We start from the raw sequence: 20574 nt of genomic DNA, 5'->3' as shown, positions 1-20574 counted from the left end.
ATCTTTTTTTAAAACCACCTTATTAAGCATGAAGGCAGAGACCAGTGGGGCCTCAATATTTATTAGTGGATGTATTTAAAGATGGATGAAGAATGTTCAGCCTTTATCATAATTAGAATTTTATTGAGTTTCCCAAACGAGCTCCTTGCTAATCATGTAAGAGACAACTTACTTCCAAAGCTGCTACTCTCAAGATTTTCAGAAATCCCTTCAGTTCTAGGAATTCATGAAATCTTGACATTCCTTTCCTCCCATTTGGGACATGGTCACATCATCATGGTCTCTTCAGTCTCCGTCCCAATGCAGAATCTACCCACTCCCAATCCCCTGGACCATCTCAGCCCTGCACCTCAGGGCTGCAGCCCTGTAGGTTACCCCATGTGAGAATGAAGACCTGGGACACTATAGCTTTGAGAAGTTTGTGACCCATTTTTCCATTTTCCTTCTTGCAAGTTCCCAGAGTTTTGTCAGCCCTTTGGACCATAGCAACACACATGACTTTGGGCAGTGTGATGTGCAGTAGAATCAACCCTAGATTTGAAGTGCGACCAGGACTTCAGTCCCAACTTTATCACTTAAAGCCTCTATATGTGACCCTAGGCAGGGCCCTCCCCTTCTGTGAGCCCAGCTTCTTCATATGTAAAATGAGGAATTTGAACAAACGGATCTCTGAGGTCCTTTTAACCTGAGCTTTCTGTGATGCTAGGATTGGCCATCCTCTGCTCTTTACTAAAAAATGGCAGCTCAGTTCCTTGAGCTGCAATGAAGGCATGTTTGGTCTCCTTTGGTCCAAAGTCCTTGAAAATATCCCTCAGATATATATATCCTGAAATTTCGCCAGTAGATACGAGAATTAAAACCTTGACTTACCCCAGAGATCTTGAGGTAGTACAGTACAGAAGTTAAAAGTGTGGGCTTTAGATTTGAGCAGACCTGAGTTGGAATACTAGCTCCATCACCTGTTAGGAGTGTGGCCCTACCAGCTTTTCTTCTGAGCCTCATTTTACTCATCTGTAAAATAGGAATAATATTAGTATTATATTCACCTAATAGGATTATGAGGGTTCAGTGAGCTACTGCATATAAAGTGCTTGTCACAGTGCCTTTCAGAAGAGACAAACAAAAGATATTAGGATGCTTTTGGAAACTCTTCTTGGAAGTGCCAGATGGAAGGGAAAGGAGATGACAGTAAATTGAGACTTGGATAACAACACAGGGGCATGGTGTTAGTTTTCTGCGACTATGCTAACAAATTATAATTACCACAAACTTGGTGTTTTAAAGCAACAGAAATGTATTCTCTCACAGTTCTGCAGGCCAGAAGTCTGAAATTAGTTTCACTGGGCCAAAATCAAGATATTGGCAGGCCCGGAGCCTCTAGGGAAGAATCTGCTCCTTGCCTCTCCAGCTTCCCAGGGAAAAGAGAATGTTACTGACATTCCTTGGCCTGTGGCCGTGTCACTCCAATCTCTGCTTCCGTGTTCACATCACCTCCTCCTCTGTGGATTAGTATCATATCTCCCTCTGCCTCTCTAAGGACACTTGTGACTGCATTTGGGCCCTACCTAGATAATACAGGATAATCTCCCATCTCAAGAGCCTTAACTTGATCACATCGGCAAAGACCCTTTTTCCAAACAGGGTACACTTAAAGATTCCAGGAACTAGGACCTAATTGTCTTTATGGGGCCATTTTTTTTAGCCTAGCATAATAGGTACTAAGCATTTTTCGGGTCTGGGCCCTTCCATGCTATGAAACTCAGCCAGGCCTAAGTGTCCTTCTCTACATAAGTCCTGTCACTTACCTTCTTGTCTCCATTCAAAACTCTCATGTGGATTAAATGTTTGCAGGGAGAGTGGGGCCAGGTTGCCTGGATTTGGTAATGATGGGTCTCTTTTGATGAGCAAGATTGAAATACTCATAATTTTTCTTTGTTTTCTTTTTCTAGCTTGATAAAAATGTGCATTTCCACACTGTCACAGAGCAAATACAATCATGACTTATATTTTCACAATTTATATGGTTGATTTCATGGTTTTTCATGAGAAAAAACTCTTTTTTTTTTTTTTTTACCTTTTGGAATGTATTAGGTCTCTTCCTTCTTGGCTTTACCTCTCACTCTGTGATTATCATATTAGATTCTAAAAGGTTGTGGTCCATCAGAGAAATGTCAATCTTGAATATTTACTCATGAAGACTCAGAGTAACCTTAATTTCCTGATTCAAAATCTGGAAATTGACAATGCTACAAAGGATGTCTGGGAATTAAATGGGATAGTGGTGAAAATTCTAGCACAGTGACTAGAACGTATTAATTTCTTAATAAATATTCTCTTCCCTGCGTCCCATTCCTCTTTTTTTAAAAGTGGGGGTATGTTAATTAGTTCCATTTATTGAGCATCTGTCCCTAATAATCCCAGCTGTTATAAGCAATAATTTCTGCCCTCAAGAACTTGAAGCACAGTGCTGGGTATACAACGAAGATTACAAGTCAAGCCACAGAACTTTCCCTTGAACTGCCTGAAATTTTGATAGAAAGGAAAGACATCTTTTGGAGAATACCTGGAATCACAGGGTGTTCAAGTTTTCCTGTGCGTGTTTCGAGGATGGGCAGAGTGTATTAATACCCCAGGTCAGTATTCTTGAACTCTGTGTCGAGTGGAGCAAGCCGTGGACTCGTGGTCAAAAGTCCTTTGTTCTATTACTGGTTTAGTCATTGTCTCTGTGTGATCTTGGGCAAGTCACTTTCCCTTTTGGGGATTCAGTTTCAAAATCTGGAAAATGAGAGAATGAGACTACCTTTCAGTACAACGAAAATGTTAACAGATTCATAGAGTTATTGCAAAAAATCAAGAAGCAGAATTCAATACACATTAACTGCAGAAATTTTCCCCCAGAAACAATCAAGAAGCAGAATAAAACTGTAGGATGACACTCCAAATAAAATTTGATTATTTCCCAACTGAATAATATTAATAATAAAGAAGAGGAGAAGGAGAAGGCCAAAATGTCTAGATAATAGCAAGAATTTATATAGCAGTTACTATGTCCCAGGCTCTGTTCTTGGGACGTTAGTCCTCACCACGATCCTCTGAGACAATACTATTATTATTACCATTTTAAAGATTTTAAAAATTGAGACACAGATTTTAAAAATTGAAGAGAGGTTTAGTAATAATCAACGTCTCACACTGAATAAGTTGTAGAGCCAAGATTCAGACCTAGTCTATATTCTACTACACTGATGAAATTAATGACAATTGTATAAATAAAAGTCCAAAACAGAATTAAAACGTGGGGATTGACTTCGGCAGTATCCTCTAACCTTAGCTTCATGCGATTCTACATTCACCATTCCCTTCCTTTTTGCTGGAAAGTCAGAATAAAAGGTTCAATTCCCTGAAGCTGGAAGCCCAGGCATTTTAGTTCTCCTTTGACCCAGTACTCTTAACTACTTTTAGCAGGGAAGTATCTGGAGATTCCTTTTCTAGCATCTGGAGGTCATGTGGTTCAAGCAGATTCTTTCAACTCCCAGAGCAGAGCTTGCATACTACATACTTTTGGACTGCCAAGAGATAGCTAGTTTGTTCCTGGGAAATTTCCCATCTGTTGCTTTGTAGAAATGCTCGAATTTCCCCTGTCCGCAGTATATACAAAATCTAGAGCACGTCACAGCCCTAGAACACGTTTTTGTTTGTTTGTTTGTTTGTTTTGCGGTACACGGGCCTCTCACTGTTGTGGCCTCTCCTGTTGCGGAGCACAGGCTCCGGACGCGCAGGCTCAGCGGCCATGGCTCATGGGCCCAGCCGCTCCGCGGCATGTGGGATTTTCCCGGACCAGGGCACGAACCCGTGTCCCCTGCATCGGCAGGTGGACTCTCAACCACTGTGCCACCAGGGAAGCCCTAGAACACGTTTTTAATGCTCATATTCCATGTAAACATTCTCTAGGCTAAATCTGCCTAGAGAAACTTAGTCATCCTGGTTATATTTAGGCAAAAGCACAAAATCAAGAAATGACCACCCACAGATGGCCTCATAGTCTGGTTAGTCCCAGGCCCTGAGCCAGATTATAATCTTTGAGATCTCAAGCCTTGAAAATGGTATCCATCCCTCATATGCAATTCAAAACAAAAATAATCTTATTCTATAAAATAAAGGGAGGTGATAGCCAAAAGATGGAAGCAATGCAAGCATCCGTCAATGGATAACTGGATAAACAAAATGTGATATAAATACAATGGAATATTATTCAGTGTTAAACAGGAAGGAAATTCTGACACGTGGTACAACTTGGATGAACCTTGAGGACACGATGCTAAGTGAAATAAGCCAGCCACAAGAGAACAAATGTTGTATGACACCATCTATATGAGGTACCTAGAGTAGTCAAATGCATAGAGACAGTAAGTAGAGGGTGGTTGCCAGGGGCTAGGGGAAAGGCAATGTGTTACTGTTTAATAGGTACAGAGTTTCAGTTTTGCAAGATGAAAAGAGTTCTGCTGATGGATGGTGGTGATTGTTGCACAACAATGTGACTGTACTTAATGCCATTGAACTGTACACTTAAAATGGTTAGGACGGTAAATTTTATGTTATATGTATTTTACCACAATTTTCTAAATTGAAAAATTGAAAAAAAATAAATGGATAGTGGTCCCCAAAATTTCTGATTTTTTTCCATGTTGCCTACTTCACTGCCTTTTTGGAAATATCCAGTTCTTTCAAAAATATATATACATGTTCTTACGGAGGGGAGAGATATGTGCCTGCTTTGCTGATGCCCAAAGCAGATACTTCTTCTGCCTGTTTAATGAGACAGAATTGGCATTACAACACCCCAGGCTGAAGGAAGGAAGAGCATAGGGTCCTGCAGGGTTCCCCACTCAGTCTACCAGTTCTGTAGGTCCCAACTCTGATGCTGGGGAGAAGGAAAAAAGCCTAACAGAATGAAAATCCTTTCAGCAAATATTTATTGAGAGCCTTATAATAATAACAGTATCTACTAAACTAAACTTACCAGTGTTAAGAAAAACTATCTAAAACATGTTACTAAAGTAAAAAGATGATTATGTGACCTTTTGATGTCACAATAAAGCACTGATCAGCAAGTCTACCCAAGAGTCATCTGCCTCTGAAGAGCAATTTAACATTAGTTACACAACTGATTAGGGCCCAGACATTTCACAATTCTGTTAAGTAATAGGACGGGATGATTTCCTTTTCTGTCTAGTAGAGAAGATAATCCTTAAGGTTATGGTTTTATTACCCTGTAGGACCTTAATCCATTTGAATATAATTTAGCAATATCATTTCAATATTTTTCTTTCTCAGTGACTATAAAATCCCCAGTTTTCGGGAGGGGGAGGTGGCCGTGGTGGGATGAACTGGGAGATTGGGACTGACATGTATACACTAATATGTATAAAATAGATAACTAATAAGAACCTGCTGTATAAAAAAAAATTAAATTAAATTTTTAAAAAACCCAGTTTTTATATTCTGTTTTAAACTAGCTTTGTCATCCTGCTAGCCCCCTTATTAATGAGTTAAATGAAATTTTGACCCATGCTCACTGTTTGTATGAGAATTATGTGTTTAACATGCTGAGAATTAGCCTTTACACTAAATGTCAGATCCTAGGTTAAGCAATTCACAGACCCATGATACCCCTTTGAGGTAGTTTCTATTTTTATTCCCATTTTCCAGATGATAAAGCTGATGCACAATAAAAGATTAAATAATTTTCTAAGGGCCAATTATGTGCCAGGCATTTTGCCGGTCACAATTTTCTCTCCTTCCCTAGATGTTCTATTTATTTGTTCATTCATCCAATAAATATCTATTGAGCACTTACCATGTGCCAGGTACTCTACTAGCCTTGTGTTACAGAAACGTTAAAACCCATTCCCTGCCCTCTTACAACTTTTGGTATGAAGGAGAGATGATGCTTAAACAGACAATTATCATGGAAAGAAGTTAGCTGTGATGAGGGGAGAGGGCTACGGTAGAACAGAGGGAATATCCAACACAGATTTGCGTGACATCAGGGAAGGCTTCCTGGAGTAAAAGACACCTACTCTAATAGGTGTTAGGTGCGCCAAAAAGGGGGTGAGAATTATCTGAAGATAAAGTCTCCATTCCTTAGTATAGTATGACAGACTCTTCATCGGACTCCTACTTACCTCTTCACATCACTTTGCCCTCCCCGCTGCCCACCTATTCCGTTTTGGCCACACTTAAGTACTACCAATTTCTAAAGCATGTTATATTCTTTCTCCTCTCATATTATATTCTTTTGCACCTTCTTCTCCCTCTATCTGAAAGAACTCTTCCCCACACCTTCTGCCCTTCCCCCACTGCCATCCCTCATTTGCCCTGCAGGACCACCTTAGGCATCACCTCTTCCAAGAAGCCTTCTCTGACTCCCAGGCTAAGTTAGAGGACTCTACTCTCATAAGCTCGATCCCCCTCATGCTCCCCAACCCCAGTCCTCTACGTGCTATAGACTAAGATAGCAAAAATACTACGTGCCCGGATCTGTACTAAGTGGTTCACTTATATCATTTCATTCTCACCACAACTCTATGAGACAGGTATTATTATTCTTCCTATTTAACTGATGGGCTCAGGGAGGCCAGGTGGCATGCCCTATATCCCACAGCTAGCAAGTGGCCAAGCTGAGATGTGAGCCCAGGCAGCTTCACCCCAGAGCCCATGGCCTCATCCTTGGTGTTACACTCAGTACCACCTCTGCTCTGGGTCCTGGGAGGAGGAAGCAGGCTGAGAAGAGAACACAAAGATGCCTTCCAGGGGTTTACAGTCCAGGAGAGAAGACAAGGGGATAGAAGGTGACAATATAGCTACAATGAAGCTACCAGGGGAGGCAATGTTCCATTGGTTTTGTGAGTAGAGTGAGAAGTCAAATATAGCTGGGGTCATCCTGCAAGGCTTTCAGAAGGAAGTGGTATCCCAGCAGGGCTTTGAAGGAATGGAGAGGACATGGAGAAGGCTAGAGAAAAACAGCAGGAGAGTAAAATATATATAACAAGGATAATACCTCATGAAGAATTGTCTTCAACAGCGCAAGGTTAGTTTAACACTAGAAACAATGCATTTGCCACATTAACAAATTAAAGATGGAAAATCGTATGATCATTTCATTAGATGATGATAAAGGATTTAAAAAACTCAAAACATTTATGTTAAAAACTCAGCAAACTGGGAATAAAAATAATCTTCCTAAAGAAAAAAGATTCTTCCTTACTCCAATAAACGGTATCTGGTTTTTTTTTCAATATAGCAAACATCATAAAAGCTTTCCTTTTTAAGCCAGGAAAATGAAAAGAATACTCACTTATATTTTCTATCATTTCTATTCAACATTGTACTAGAGATCAGAGCCAGAACAATAAGTTAAGAAAAAGAAACTACAAAAACGAAAGGAAGGAATAAAACTATCACTATCTACTAATGATGTGACTATGCATATAGAAAATCGAAAGAATCTACAAATAATTACTGAAATAAATAAAATAGTTAAGGTTTCTAGATACAAAATCAATGCAATAAAATTATCAGTATCTCTATATACCAGCAATAAACAGAACATGAAATTTCTTGTAATTACCATTGTCAATAACATTTTAAAATATGAAGGACCTAGGGAAAAAAATCTAACAAAGGATGGGTAAGATGTCTAGAGAGAAACTCATGTAACTCTGGGAGACACCAAAGGAGATAGAAATAGAAATAAATGAAGAGATATACTCTATCATGCGTTGGACAATTCAATATTGTAAAGATGTCAATTTTCCCCAAAGCCATTAACACATTAAATGCAATACCAACTAAAATCCCAACAACTTGACAAAATGATTCTAAAATTTATGTATAGAAATTCAAGACTCGAAAATAGCCAAGACATGGGAATTCCCTGGTGGCCCAGTGGTTAGGACTCCTGCTTTCACTGCCGAGGGCCCAGATTTGATCCCTGGTCGGGGAACTAGAATTCCACAGGCTGTGTGGTGTGGCAAAAAACAAAAAACAAGACACTATTGAAGAACAAGGTGGGAAGACTTGATCTGCAAGAAATGAAGATATATTATAAGTCTATACTAATTGAGAGACTGTGACATTGGTGCAGGGAGAGAAGAATAGGCCACTGAAACAAAAGAAACACATTTACTATAAGTCAGAGATGTCACTGCAGATCAGTAAGGAAGGGCAGACTTTCAAGAAGTGGTGCTGGGAAAATGGGCTATCCACATAAGGGAAACTAAGCTTTTCTTTTTTTTTTAAATTTAATTTATTTATTTTTATATAGCAGGTTCTTATTAGTTATCTATTTATACATATTAGTGTATATATGTCAATCCCAATCTCCCAATTCATCCCAACACCACCACCACCTCACTTTCACCCCTTGGTGTCCAAACATTTGTTCTCTACATCTGCGTCTCTATTTCTGCCTTGCAAACTGGTTCGTCTGTACCATTCTTCCAGATTCCACATATATGCGTTAATATACGATATTTGTTTTTCTCTTTCTGACTTACTTCACTCTGTATGACAGTCTCTAGATCCATCCACGTCTCTACAAATGACCCAAGTTCGTCTCTTTTTATGGCTGAGTAATATTCCATTGTATATATGTACCACATCTTCTTTATCCATTCGCCTGTTGATGGACATTTAGGTTGCTTCCATGACCTGGCTATTAAATAGTGCTGCAATGAACATTGGGGTACATGTGTCTTTTTTGAATTATGGCTTTCTCTGGGTATATGCCCAGGAGTGGCATTGCTGGGTCATACGGTAATTCTATTTTTCGTTTTTTGAGGAACCTCCACACTGTTCTCCATAGTGGCTGCATCAATTTACATTCCCACCAACAGTGCAAGAGGGTTCCCTTTTCTCCACACCCTCTCCAGCATCTGTTGTTTGTAGATTTTCTGATGATGGCCATTCTAACTGGTGTGAGGTGATACCTCATTGTAGTTTTGATTTGCATTTCTCTAATAACTAGTGATATTGAGCAGCTTTTCATGTGCTTCTCGACCATCTGTATGTCTTCTTTGGAGAGATGTCTATTTAGGTCTTCTGCCCATTTTTGGATTGGGTTGTTTGTTTAATATTGAGCTGCATGAGCTGTTTATATATTTTGGAGATTAATCCTTTGTCTATTGATTAGTTCACAAATATTTTCTCCCATTCTGAGGGCTGACTTTTCATCTTGTTTATGGGTTCCTTTGCTCTGCAAAAGCTTTTAAGTTTCATTAGGTCCCATTTGTTTACTTTTGGTTTTATTTCAATTACTCTAGGAGGTGGGTCAAAAAAGATCTTGCTGTGATTTATGTCAAAGAGTGTTCTGCCTATGTTTTCCTCTAAGAGTTTTATAGTGTCCAGTCTTATATTTAGGTCTTTAAACCATTTGGAGTTTATTTTTGTGTATGGTGTTAGGGAGTGTTCTAATTTCATTCTTTTACATGTAGCTGTCCAGTTTTCCCAGCACCACTTATTGAAGAGACTTTTCTCCATTGTATATCCTTGCCTCCTTTGTCATAGACTAGTTGACCATAGGTGTATCGGTTTATCTCTGGGCTTTCTATCCTGTTCCACTGATCTATATTTCGGTTTTTGTGCCAGTACCATATTGTCTTGATTACTGTAGCTTTGTAGTATAGTCTGAAGTCAGGGAGTCTGATTCCTCCAGCTCCATTTTTTTCCCTCAAGATTGCTTTGGCTTGGGCTTCCCTGGTGGCGCAATGGTTGAGAATCTGCCTGCCAATGCAGGGGACACGGGTTCGATCCCTGGTCTGGGAAGATCCCACATGCTGCAGAGCAACTAAGCCTGTGCGCCACAACTATGGAGGCTGCGTGCCGCAGCTACTGAAAGCTGTGAACCTAGAGCCCCTGCTCTGCAACAAGAGAAGCCACCACAATGAGAAGCCCGTGCACCGCAACGAAGGCCCAACCCAGCCAAAAATAATTAAATAAAATAAATACATTAAAAAAAAGGGGGGGGGGCTTCCCGGGTGGCGCAGTGGTTAAGAGTCCGCCTGCCGATGCAGGGGACACGGGTTCGTGCCCCGGTCCGGGAAGATCCCACATGCCGCGGAGCGGCTGGGCCCGTGAGCCACGGCCGCTGAGTCTGCGCGTCCGGAGCCTGTGCTCCGCAACGGGAGAGGCAACAACAGTGAGAGGCCCGCGTACCGCAAAAAACAAACAAACAAAAAAAGACTGCTTTGGCTATTCAGGGTCTTTTGTGTCTCCATACAAATTTTAAGATTTTTTTGTTCTAGCTCTGTAAAAAATGCCATTGGTAATTTGATAGGAATTGCACTGAATCTATAGATTGTTTTGGGTAATATAGTCATTTTCACAATATTGATTCTTCCAATCCAAGAACATGGTATATCTCTCCATTTGTTTGTGTCATCTTTGATTTCTTTCATCAGTGTTTTATAGTTTTCCGAGTATAGGTCTTTTACCTCCTTAGGTAGGTTTATTCCTAGGTATTTTATTCTTTTTGTTGCAGTAGTGAATGGGAGTTTCCTGAATTTCTCTTTCTGATCTTTTGTTGTTAGCGTATAGGAATACAAGAGATTTCTGTGCATTAATTTTGTACCCTGCAACTTTACCAAATTCATTGATTAGCTCTAGTAGTTTTCTGGTGGCATCTTTAGGATTGTCTATGTATTGTATCATGTCATCTGCAAACAGTGACAGTTTTACTTCTTCTTTTCCAATTTGTATTCCTTTTATTTCTTTTTCTTCCCTGATTGCCACAGCTAGGACTTCCAAAACTATGTTGAATAATAGTGGTGAGAGTGGACATCTTTGTCTTGTTCCTAATCTTAGAGGAAAGGCTTTCAGTTTTTCACCATTGAGAATGATGTTTGCTGTGGGTTTGCCGTATGTGGCCTTTATTATGTTGAGGTAGAAGGAAACTAATCTTGAACTCTATTTCCCACCATACACCTAAAGGTGAAAGACAAAAGTATAAAGCTTTTGAAAATAAATAGGAGAATATCTTCGTGATCCCAGAGTAGGGAAGGATTTCTCAAACAAGGAACAAATAGCATGAACTAACAGAAAAGACGATAAAGTTGACCATCTTAAAATTAGGAATTTCTGTTTATCTAAAGATAAGATAAAGAAAGTGAAAAGATAACATTTGTGTGCTCTGTGTTCAGGAAACCAGAAGGAGCAGGTTTGGCTGAGACTGGAATACGTGGAAAGATAAGGCTGGAAAGATAAGCAGGTACCAAGCCAGGAACGCCAGGCTCCCACCACTTGCTAGGCAGGCAGGAGCTGGAATCATCCTACTTTAGGGGCTTCTTTTTGTGTTTCCTAAGTTGGGGTGTGTGAGTGTGTACAGGGGGAAATCTTTTTTTTTTTTAACATCTTTATTGGGGTATAATTGCTTTACAATGGTGTGTTAGTTTCTGCTTTATAACAAAGTGAAGCAGTTATACATATACATATGTTCCCACATCTCTTCCCTCTTGCGTCTCCCTCCCTCCCACCCTGCCTATCCCACCCCTCCAGGAGGTCACAAAGCACCGAGCCAGCCGATATCCCTGTGCCATGCGGCTGCTTCCCACTAGCTATCTACCCCACGTTTGTCAGTGTATATATGTCCATGACTCTCTCTCTCGCCCTGTCACAGCTCACCCTTCCCCCTCCTACAGGGGGAAATCTTGAGGAAGATTCATATCTATTCCTTTGCCTCTCCTTCAGGAAATCCTACTTAATGTCTGCCTTCCATTCTTCCTGTGGCACAGTCAGTTCTGTTTGCTGCCCCCAAAGCCAAGTTTCTTTCTCCTCTCTCCCACCTACTGAATACGTACTGTGTTCTGGCACTTTGTACGAGTCATCTCATTTACTCTTTTAGGATGGCCTGATAGTTAAGAAAACATATTTGGGATACAAGTCGCTTGGATTTGAGATCTGTCTTTACTAGTTGGGTGTCTTCCAGCAGGTCAAGTAACTGTTTTATGCTCCTGTGTCCTCAACTGTGAAACGGGAGTGATGGCTATGTCTTCCTGCTTTTCATAGGGCACTAGTGAGAATAAAACACAAGTACTCTGCTGACTTAATACCATGCTTAGCACATTGTAAGCTCTCAATACATGTTATTGTTATTATTTCACATCCTAAGGGGTAGGTGATCTCTGAAGGGACCACACTCCGCTGTTATCTGTTGTTATCTGAGTTGGGCCTGGTTGCTTCAACTGCCTCTCTTCAGTAGCTAACAGGGAGGGAGAGGGCTGGTCCTGTGAAGTCCCGCCGGGCACTCTGCCAGTCCCCAGCTCAGCCTAGCTCCTACGGCCCTGCCAGGGCCTCTCCTCACCTACTGGGGCTGCACCGGCACTGGCCCCTGCTCAGCTTCCTGTCTCCCTTATCTACCCCCCACATGTGCGCTCGGCAGTGGGAAATGCTACCACTTGCTTCCTTTACTCAACAGGACCCTCATTCTTTAGGCCGCAGTCAGATCCCAGCAGCTGGCCCTGTGCCCACTCTGCTCAGTGGTTTTCTGCCCCTCAGCCACCCAGGCCAGATGCAGCAGAGGCTCTGCCTCCAACCCTCACCCCTGGCTTTAGAAAGGGAATGGGGACACCCCTTAAGCTGCCCCCACTTACCAGCTTCCCCAGCCCCAGTACTCTCTTTGTTCTCCCTGTACCCAACCCCATACACCCATCCTCTTTGAGTTCCAATCTCTGCTCTGAACTTCTCAACTCTGTGACCTTGGGCAAGTTAATTACACTTTCTGTCCTTTAATTATCCAATCAGTCACATGGAGACAACGAGCCTGGTGCTATCTGCCCCAGAGGAAGCGATAAAGGTGTAGCACTTAGTATAAATTTTTGGCACATTTTATATTATACATAACATAAATATTCAAGCATGTTGGAAGTATGTGTTCAAAAATACACTGATGGATGTAAACTGGGCCACACAATAGAATGCAAAAAAATATATACTGATGGAGAGTTATCTCCTCAAATTTTTGAGATACTATGTGGTGGTTAAATTCACAAACTTTGGCATCAGAGAGATGTGGGTTCAGATTGTAGCTTTTGCTATATGACCTTAGGTGAGTCACTTACCCTCTCAAAGCCTCAGTTTCTTTATTAGTAAAATGATGTTAATGAAACCCACCTGGTAGGGCTGGCATATGAATGTGAGATTATTTGTGTAAAGAGCTTAACACTGTTCCTAAACACGATAAATGTTACCTATAATAATTGTTGTCTCTGCTATTTAATTTTCAGGACACTGGTGTGTGAGGAGGGTGCTTGGGAAACAGCTGTAGCTGCTGCCACTTCTGTCCATGACAGATCTTAGCTTGGTGGGAAAGATCTCTCTGTAATTAGCTCTGTGCATATTGGTATGGATCCACTTTAACCCCAGTGACCCAGGCCCTATCTGCTTAGATCAAAGACTCACAGCTCTCAATTGGTTCAATCATATGCTTTATTACCCTCCATCCCAAAGTACCCTTCTAAGCCCCCAAGGGAGAAAAAAGGCAAAGCAAAAATGCACAAACTCACCAGGAATCAGATAAAGCAAAGTAAAACCAAAACAAAGTGCCATTTTACATCCAACCATCTGACGTCAATGGCTAGCAAGGAAGTAGAGCTAGGGAACTCTCACGCACTGCTGGGGTATAAATTGGCCCAAACTTTTTGTAAATCAGTGTGGCAATATCTAGTAAAATTGAAGGTATACATATACCCTATGACTCAGCAATGCTACTCCCAGGTTTGCCCCTACAAAAACTCTCCCACCCATGCACAAGAAAATGTTTATAAGAACATTCATACCAGCACTGTTTATAACAGCAAAAACCTGGAAAAAAGACTGTAATGTCTAACAACAGGAGAATGGATAAATAAATTGTGACATAGTCATAAGATGGCATATTACAGAGCAGTGGAAATTAATGGACCTACACAGGGCAACATGAATGAATCATTAATATGTCAGGTAAAAAAAGCACTTCAATACTATCTCTATAAAGCTCAACTTATGCAAAATACCACTATATATTACTTAAGGATATATGCATATATTGTGCAAGTATACAGAAATGTAAGGATATAAAAAATAGCAAATTCTGATTAGTGGTTACTTTGGTGGTGGGGCACGGGGGAGAGAGATGCAGTTGGGGAGGAGTACGGAGGGGGCTGCAATTATATTGGTAATATTTTATTTCTTATGCCGAGTAGTGGGGCCTTGTATGTTTGTAATAAAATTCAAGCGTGAATTAATTCTTCAAATATGAATTATTTCATAATATTTTTTTACAAAAGGCAAGACAATATAATTGGCAGTGATTTAAGTCCTTTTGCTCCTGAGTCCCAGTCCAGGAAAACAAGGCCCCCATTCTCCTTCTAACTAGACCACTTTGACGAACTGGAAAAAACTTTCTTATTTCTATGCTGGTTTATAACAACTGAGAGGTAAGTATGGACACTCTTGCATATTTTCAGCTCAGAGACTGGGAGTCTGGTATATGCCTAGGGTTTGCCCCAATTCTACTACGACATCTACTCTCCCTCCAAGAAACAGTGTATAAAATAAAAAGTTAAAGTCCCCCCTCAGCCCTTTATCTAATCCCATTCCCCAGAGGTAATCTCTACTGACAGTACCCTTCCAGGCATTTTCCCTATGCATATATAAATACATAGATACACACATAAAGTTTTTTTTAAATATAAGAATGGAATTAAATATGGATTACTTGGACAGAAGTAAAAATTTTAAACTAAAAATAGATGGAATTTTACTATATGTATCGTTTACTATATAAATCGTTCTGCAGTTCCTTTTTTCATTTATCAGTGTCTCATGTCAACACATCAGTTCATAATGTGTCTTCTACCACAATCCGTTACTTAAACTTCTAGTTTTAATCCAACAAGAGATATATGATCACATTCTAGATGCAAAATTTTCAAACAATACAGATAGAGTGATAAAATCCTTCACAAAATAGAGAAAGCCTTTCACAAGATTGTCACCCCTAACGCATACACCAAACACACACACACACACACACTTAATCTCAGGCCCCTCCCTGGAGATGAACTACTGCTACATTTGATGTACATCTTTCCAGATTCCTTTACTCGCATAAAGAAATAGGTTGTTTAGTTGTTGTGTGCGTGGCTGACACATAAATGGTTCTAAACTGTACATAATATTCTGTAACTTACTCTTGGTGATTTATGCATATAATCACTATCTCACTGAGTCATCCTTTAGCTGACATTTATTATTTATTATGCTATTATTTATGATGTGCACTGTTCCAGGCACAGTAGCAAATAAGATGGACAGCCTCTATCCTCATGGAGCTTACATCCTGATGGGACATTCAGACAATAAACATGTAAATGAATAAGTAAAATCATTTCAGGTAGTGCTAAGTAATATTATGAAAACAGAGTGGGCATTGGGCAGAAAGGGTTTTTTTTAACAACTGCATAGTATCCCACAGTATAGATTAACATAGTTTGGGAGAGTGACTTTCAAATTTTTCTACTTGCTTCCTAGAGTAAGAAATAAACTTCACACTGCCATCCACCATAGAAATATACACACACAGAACCAACACACACACATATACAACTGAACAAATATTTCATGAAATAATGTTTACCCTTATTAAGGGTGATGCACTGAAAACTTTTATACTGTTCTATGTCATTCTTTTATTTTTTTTTTTAATTCCTTACATCTCTCTGGGCCTCAGTTTCCCCACCAGGAACATGCTGATCTCAACATCCTAGAATCTGCTCTAAGTTGATGCCCCACCCCCTGACTCAGCGAAGGCAGGACTTCTCTCTGGCCCTTCTCCCCCTTTTCCGCTCCCTGTTCCTCAGAAGTGGCCCAGGGAAAAGGGAAAAGGCAGGTCCCTGCGGGCAGGAGAGTGTGATTCAGGGTGGGGCAGAGGGAGGAAAAGAGAGAGGCCCGCCTCCTAGTAGGAAATGTGACTGGGTAAGAGTAACAGTTTGTAAGCCTGCCGACCTCTTTCTCTTCCCATGCCCTGGCCACCTTCCAGCCTCCTCCGTCCAGTCTCCTCCCCTCCCAGACAGTCCTCACTTCTTTTTCCCCTAGGCTGCAGTCAGCCGGAGCCCCCAGCCTGCCAGAGCCAAGAGCCCAGGTGGGGTCGAGAACCTCAGCTACAGGATGTTGACAACACTGCTGCCCCTGCTGCCACTACTGCTCCTGCCCTGCTGGGCCCTCTGTAGCCAGGAAGCCTCAGATGGTGAGTCGAGGGCACATCTCGTGCCCCGGGATGGTTCTGGAGACTCTCAGCCTGTCTGGGTACACAGGCAAGACCAGAGGGGAGCTTATCCCACAGTGTCTGTGTCTGCAGCCGGCTGGATCTCTCCAGCGGGCAGGCACGTCCTGGGGACTGGTTCGTGTCCCAAAGCCAAGGTGAGGAAGCATAGTTCAGCCCCTGGGAAGGGGGAGATGCAGGAGGCTGGGGGGAAACAAGACTGGAAAAATGGGAAAGGGGCTTGTAGAAAGGGTGAGAGAATTAGCCATGGGGAGAGAGGAAAGATGGGGCAAAGTCTGGAGAGGGAGGTCTGAGGGTGATGGTGGATGGAGGTGAGTTTAGGGAAGATGGGAAGAGACTTAGGGATGAGACAAGAGATGGAAGGAATGAGAGACACTGGGAGAACTGACGGGAGACTTGGGGAAAGACTGGGGCTGAGACCTGTGAGGCAGAAGAGGAGACTAGATAAGGTGGAGGAAGACTGGGGGCAGCTGGTGAGGGGAAACCCGGGGGAGAGACAAGCTGCGGTTGATGGGAGAACTTGTGAAGGATCAGGCTGCCACAGTGGATCCATTTAAGCAGGGAAGGGGAGTTACTGCCTTGCACTGTAATTGCACAGGGGCCTCGTCTCCCCTCTCCCACAGCCTCTGTAGCTTCAGTCTCCCCCTCAGAGAGGGAGCAAATAATAACCAGTATTCAATCAGTGCTCACTATGCTTAATACGTGTATTGACTCATTTCACTCCCACAAAATCTTTACAAGGTGGGTGATATTATTATCTCCATTTTACAAAGGAGGAGACTGGTCAAAGCGGTTAAGAACCTTGTCTGGGGGTGACCCACACAGAAATACTCGTTCACATCCGCAGACACAGAGCACAACTTCTCAGATGCAAACGTGGACAAGACACATGTCCCCAAGGAGATTTACATCGCCAGACTCATTCCCCCCTCAGACATTCTCTGGGCACCAACTCCATGCCAGGCCCTTAGTGGGTGTAGGAGGCAGAGATAACCAGACATGATTCCATAGCCTAGAGGAATGGAAGCCTGTGTGTTTGGAGACAGTTATGCAGAATCTGGGATCGCTGAAACTGACCCACTGTGTCTGAGAGGGTAAAGAGAAGCATTAGGAAAACTTCTTCAAGGAGAGGGCAACAGCTGGGTCTTAAAGCATGAACAGAAGTTTGCCAGGAGGCACAGCAACCCTGGCATGCTATTCACATGTCACCTGAAAGGCAGTATGACGGACTCCAAGTACTTTGAGGTACTATCTAAGCATAGGGAAGAGGCCAAAAAAGGCAGGTGGGGCCCAGTCTCCGGCAGCCTTGAATGTCAGGCTAAAGACTTTGGACTTGATTCTACGGACAGATATCCTATTTGGAGACAGTATAGTTGAGTGGCTAAGAGTGCTGGGCTCAAACTGCCTGCATGCTAACCTTGACTCTGCTATGCCACTTTCACCTGTTTTCCACATGGACTGGGGTTAGTAATAGTAGCTACTACATCAAGTTAATGGAAGGAAAGCACAAATAAGATAATGATGCATGTAAAGTACAGTGCCCAGGTCACAATAAGCACTTAATGGCTATTACTATTGTTGTTGTTGATAGGGGACTGTGTCCCTGGAGGATTTTTAAGCAGAAGGACATAATCTTATTTCTGGGCCAGGTGGAGGGCAGATTAGAAGGGGTGACACTGAAAGATGAGTGGAGGGGGGGATGAGGAAGGAAGTTACTACTCCAGGACAGATGAGAACCACTGAGGCCTGAAGTGGGGCAGTGGCAGAGGAGACAGAGAACAGGAGATGGAATTGGGACTTCATCGTAGGTCAGGATTTGTTAACCAACCAGAAATGGGGGGGTGGGGAGGAAGGGATGAGAGAGAGAAAGCAGACCAGAGTGGCTCTTCCACTGACCGTCTGGATTACCCTGGGGCAAGTGGCTCCTGCACTTCTAGCCTCAGTTTCCTCATCTGTAAAAACAAAGATAATAACCCCTGTCCTGCCTTCCTGGCAGGGTTCCTGAGAGCGTCAAATGGAAGGAAGGGTGGGAGGGCACTTTATGGTTTAGGAAGGGCCAAGAAGGTGGGCGGCCGACCTCTGGGTGGGGAGTTATTATCTCGGGTTACACGCTGACCCCTCCCACGCCGGCCTGGGCCCGACGCGCTGACTCCTGCCCCCAGGCCCGCGGTACCTCCACATGATCCAGGTCTCCTACTTCCGCAACCCCTCTCAAGTGTGGCACCGGGGCAACGTGACGCTCGGGGGGGTCCTGACGCACGTTCTGGAAGGCCCGGGCAACAACGTCTCGATCCAACAGCTGCAGCCCTTGCAGGAGCCCGAGAGCTGGGATCTCACAAAGAACAGTGTGAAACGCTACCTGCAGGAGTTCCTGGGCCTGGTGCAGGTGGTGCACCACGAGCGGGGCGTGGCCTGTGAGTGACGCACGCAGGGGCGGGGGCTGGCGAGGGTGGGCCCTTGAGGTGGGAGGCGCGGCCTATGGGCGGGACCTAACTGGGGTGAGGGTCTGTGGAAGAACCGGGCGGGGCCAAGTTCTGGGACGGGTGTGCTTGCCGGGCGTGGTCTTTTTGCCTTTACTGATTGCTGGGTGGGAGATTGAGGCTGGAGAAGAGTGGGTGTCCTAGCTGACGTACTGTACTGTCCGTCAGGTTCTCTTCCTGCTGGCATGACCTCGGGGTAGCCCCTGTTAAGAGGCCCTGTCCCTGATCCACCCTGCACCCTGAAAGCTCACTTCCCCCTGGCGGACATGCCCCGACACCTGACACCCTTCCACATAGCCCCCTGACCCTGAATCCCCCATCTACAGTTCCTCTGACCATTCGCTGCTTCCTGGGATGTGAGCTGCCTCCTGAGGGCTTGAAAGCCCGTGTCTTCTTCGAAGTGGCTGTGAATGGGAGCTCCTTTATGAGTTTCCAACCGAAGACAGCCTCATGGACGGCAGGGCCTCAGGCATCTTCCAGTGTGGTCACCTACGCCCTGGAGCAGCTCAACAAGTACAATCGTACTCGGTACGAACCGAGGGAATTTCTGCAGGACACCTGTGTGCAGTACGTGCAGAAACACATCACCGGGAACAACTCGAACGGTATGGTGGGATCGGGGAGGGTCCTGTGTGTTGGGTGGGTTCCAGGCAAATGCGTGGACCTGAAGGATGGATACCTTGAGCAACAGAAGGCCCAAGGCTGGCGGTTTGGGACAGGGTACACACACCTTCCGTAAATTGGTGAACTAGCCCTCCCCGCCCCGCTTCCTTTGGGGAAGGAATCCCTTGGGGTTTGATTCAAACCATGGACTCCTTGGGGGTATGTTCTTCAAGCTAACTCTCCGCGTGTTCTACAGGAAGCCAAGTAGGCCACTCCTACACTTCGCTGGTCCTGGGCATCCTGGTGGGCTGTTTCATCATCACTGGAGTGGCTGTAGGCATCTTCTTGTGCACAGGTGGACGGCAGCGGTGTTAATTACTCTCCAGCCCTCTCTGAAAAAGAGCTAGACTGATGGGGCCTGGCAAAGGAAGATCTCAGCTCACTGCAAAACTGTACAGATTCCCCATCCGGGACATTATACTCCAGAAGATTTAGAATGGCAGCTCATTTCTTCTCCGAGACCCGCCCACCAAGAGTTTGAGGGAGGGGAGGGGAGGAGCCTAGGTAGACAGGGTAGTTGGTTTGTTAAGAACCTAAGAACTGGCACCTTTGCTGAACTGGTCTGCGAAGTGAATGCTTATCTATGTTTGTGGAAAACAGATGATGGAGTTGGGGCAACGGAGGTGGTCTGTGGCCCACCCATCTTCCAAAGACAGAATCACCTGAGGCGTTCAAAACACATAACCAAATAAAACAAGTCATCCACAACCCAAACAACCAACATTCAGTGCTTCCGGGTATGTTAGACTTGGGAAGGGACACTGGTATTATACAATAGAGGTAGAAATAACCAGAGAAATGATGGAAGTGTGCAATCGAAGTAATATGGGAGCAAGGAATTATTAATTAATCAATTAATAATAACATTAATAAAATTCCTTACTTATGTATACAGCATTATTATTTCCTCTACTTTGCAAAACTTTGGGGAAAGTAGCCTATACCCTTTGCTTCTACTTCCTCACCACCCATTCTCTCTTCAACCCACTGCAATCTGACTTCTCTGTAAACTGGTCTAAGATCATCAATGACCTCTAATTGTGAAACCTTCATCTTCCATGATATCTGCAACATTTCACTTTGTGGACTAGGGCTCTCTTTTTACCCCAACTT

At 43.2% G+C, this 20574-nt stretch overlaps 2 protein-coding genes across 4 annotated transcripts in view; one reads left to right on the top strand and one right to left on the bottom strand.

Annotated features, from left to right (window-relative positions):
* The window catches only part of EDEM2 (ER degradation enhancing alpha-mannosidase like protein 2), a 48516-nt gene extending 29815 nt beyond the window's left edge, over window positions 1–18701 (bottom strand). For 2 of the 3 annotated variants that reach the window (XM_029221485.1, XM_029221488.1), the window contains exons 1-2: window positions 18492–18639; window positions 2564–2775 (exon numbers count right to left, since the gene is read on the bottom strand). The gene's annotated coding sequence lies outside the window, so the exon portion shown is untranslated. Of the gene's footprint in view, window positions 1–2563; window positions 2776–18491; window positions 18640–18677 lie in introns of those variants that run through there. The other variant, XM_029221486.1, reaches the window with a different exon arrangement.
* PROCR (protein C receptor) lies at window positions 15331–20351 on the top strand. Its single transcript, XM_029221490.1, has 4 exons — window positions 15331–16282; window positions 18481–18732; window positions 19125–19403; window positions 19658–20351. Exons 1-4 carry the CDS (start codon window positions 16204–16206, stop codon window positions 19774–19776), a joined length of 729 nt encoding a protein of 242 aa, XP_029077323.1. The 5' UTR covers window positions 15331–16203; the 3' UTR covers window positions 19777–20351.
* Window positions 20352–20574: the final 223 nt, after the last annotated feature.

Source organism: Monodon monoceros, unplaced genomic scaffold, assembly GCF_005190385.1.
Source record: "Monodon monoceros isolate NGI ecotype Baffin Bay Population unplaced genomic scaffold, NGI_Narwhal_1 Super_Scaffold_13, whole genome shotgun sequence".
NCBI lineage: Eukaryota > Metazoa > Chordata > Mammalia > Artiodactyla > Monodontidae > Monodon > Monodon monoceros.
Note: the sequence above shows the minus strand (reverse complement) of the source record. Positions and strands in the feature narration are given on the sequence as shown.

Bases quoted from the DNA above. Each gene is read 5' to 3' on its own strand.
- PROCR (XM_029221490.1), top strand. From the start codon at position 16,204: ATGTTGACAACACTGCTGCCCCTGCTGCCACTACTGCTCCTGCCCTGC. The intron at 16,283-18,480 runs GTGAGTCGAGGG...TCCTGCCCCCAG, and splicing joins TAGCCAGGAAGCCTCAGATG to GCCCGCGGTACCTCCACATG. The intron at 19,404-19,657 runs GTATGGTGGGAT...CGTGTTCTACAG, and splicing joins CACCGGGAACAACTCGAACG to GAAGCCAAGTAGGCCACTCC.